General features: G+C 38.4%; 1 protein-coding gene across 1 annotated transcript in view; it reads right to left on the bottom strand.

Moving 5' to 3' along the window:
• The window catches only part of LOC122811251 (receptor expression-enhancing protein 1-like), a gene marked incomplete in the record, with an annotated part of 933,039 nt that overhangs the window by 36,552 nt on the left and 893,987 nt on the right, over nucleotides 1-2,500 (bottom strand). The window contains 1 exon segment of the mRNA XM_044082970.1: nucleotides 1,982-2,126. Within this exon segment, the coding sequence (XP_043938905.1) occupies nucleotides 1,982-2,126 (145 nt within the window).

Here is a 2,500-nt window from a genome sequence, read left to right on the forward strand (position 1 = left end):
ATTGCATAGACCTAATGGTCAAGAAAAGTGATGTCACAATCACTGCTTTTTTGAATTCAGATCAGGAGGTAAAAAAGACAAACATTTTGATTGTTTCATGGACAGCCTACACAATATGTGAAGTAGCAGTAGGGGCCATGTGTACTATTTCAAGGAGATTCCAATTCACAAACATCTAGCTGCTCTGCTCTAAGCAGCAAGCATTTTTAGAGCAACATGTAACTGTTAGTCTGTAGGTGTGGCCTGTGCTAATACTAATGTAATACTTTGCTAACATCAATGTTTAGGTGCGATTTATGCCAATTACACTCTTGTATAACTTTTCAAATATCTCTGCTTAATAAAAAGATCCACAGACACGCATTTTACACAAGATCCATGCAGGGCAGTGAAGAAAATGAAATGGTGTACTCAACATTTTATATGAAGGTATCTATGCATTCAATTTGAAGTATATGAGCAGGGCAAAGAACAGAAGCACTGTCCTGCTTGGACTGCCAGTCCAGGTTAAATAGTGCAGTGTAGTGTACAGATACTGGGATTGTACTGTGAGTGGTTGGTGGGATATAGTATGTGCTTAAGTTTCCCTGTCAGAATATGCACATGTGAAACTGCGCGTGTTTGATTTATGCCACCTGAAATAATCTGTGGCTGGCATAGATAAGGAGATTATGGATGGAGGGGGAGTGTGCGTTTAAGTACGGGCTCATCTGTAGGGCTGTATCCCTCTAGGTTATTCGGCAAATACCTGTGCAATGTACTTCAGTAGGATGGTATGACACTTGGCCAAAATGTTCAGAGTAATTTACAATCATTCAAACTGTACTTTAATGTTAGTCAGTATTACATTATTTTACACACACTATCACATTAAATCTGTGAATGCAACCAACCCTATCTAAGCAGGGTGAGTTTTTCAAAGCAGCATTTATTTGTCTTCTTTATTGGGAAAGTCTGACAGGGCAAAAATCCCATTTTCAGTAGAGCCCCTAGGAAACAAGCTCCACATAAAATACATATTTGCAATGAACAATAAAAATTAAACATTTTAAGCATTACTTTGCAGGTACTATTAACAAATACAGATATTTATCATGTACTTTAGAAATTATATTATTTTATGCTAGTCAAAGACATGGTAACACAGTAGCTGAAGATGCAAGAGCAATGATATGTATATATTGACATTGAGTTAGGATGTCACTAAAGCAGAAACAGAACAGATGAGGAATGGAATAAGCAGAAATAATCAAGAAACAAGTAGAAAAAGTTCTGAGTGCCACTATTAACAAAACCCATTGGAGAGATTGAGTTAACATATGTAAGATGAGGTGAGTAAGGAGTGGGGTATTAGTAGGACAAGACTATGAATATAGAGTAGTTGGAAGAGCAGCAGTGGGGATAAAATAGAATGGGATGGGGATAAGAAAGGTAAAGGGGCAGGGAGATTGACAGACTGACGGAATATAAACAGAAAGAAGGGTGGGTTTAGTCAGGATGGGAGCAAAAGCATGAGGAAATTAGGTGTTTCAGGTCGTGTTTGAAATGTGTGGTAACATCATATTTTACAGTGGGTGGGTGGCATGACTATGAATCCCAGTCTTTGCCTTAACATGATTGCAGAAGTAAACCAAATGCGGCAGGGTAACAGCTCAACGCTAAAAACAAGCTAAACTAAATATGTCTAAATATGATTAGAAGTACTGTGTATTGCAGGTGCCAGCTGCTATTTAAAATCAACTGTCTATTCAAGTAGCGATACAGTAGTATAATCATTAAATAAAATAAGATCATGCAGAGCACACAATACCACATTGCTCTGTTCTCTCAAGACAGACTCTGGAAAAAGGTCAATACAGCTGAATAAAGGTAAAACAACTTTCACTTCTGCATGGACAATGCTGAACAATTTTCCAAACCTAGGCCAATGCATTCCTCTTGATGGTAAATTTAAAAAGCTAGTAATTCCTTTACAGCTTACTTCTAGATGCACTCAGTGGCCTTCTCCTAAGGTTCATATCATCATTTCTTGTCGGACTTCTGTAGTATAGGGGTTCATCATCAGGAAGATTCCGTAGGTCCTGCATACTGAAACTGCGCAAGCGACCTGCTATTGCATCCTGGCTCTGGAAAAAAAAAAGTCGCTATTAAAACCCATTGCCCCATCCGCCCTAGTGTTACCATTCAAAAACTCTTCTTGCAGCTACAAATTAGAAAAATAATTTTACCCAAGTCCACTGTGAAAGAATAGCCCTTTTTAGGTATCTTCAGTCTGTATAATTAATAGTACTAAGCACTACAATCTAAATGCAAAGTCTTGAAATCAAAACAGGGCCTGGCATTCCTATTTAAAAGTACTGTATTTTCATTTTTTTGTTTCCTAATTGTGTGTTTCTGAAGTGTGCTGTGTCTCTCTCTGCAGTTAGTTTCCCACCCTCCATCCCTGTGTTGGTGGCTCTGGAATTGCCCGCCCCTCCTGTAAGTCTGGATTAGAACACTC

The sequence above is a fragment of the Protopterus annectens genome, chromosome 9.part0, assembly GCF_019279795.1.
Source record: "Protopterus annectens isolate FY-2018-M chromosome 9.part0, PAN1.0, whole genome shotgun sequence".
Classification (NCBI taxonomy): domain Eukaryota; kingdom Metazoa; phylum Chordata; order Ceratodontiformes; family Protopteridae; genus Protopterus; species Protopterus annectens.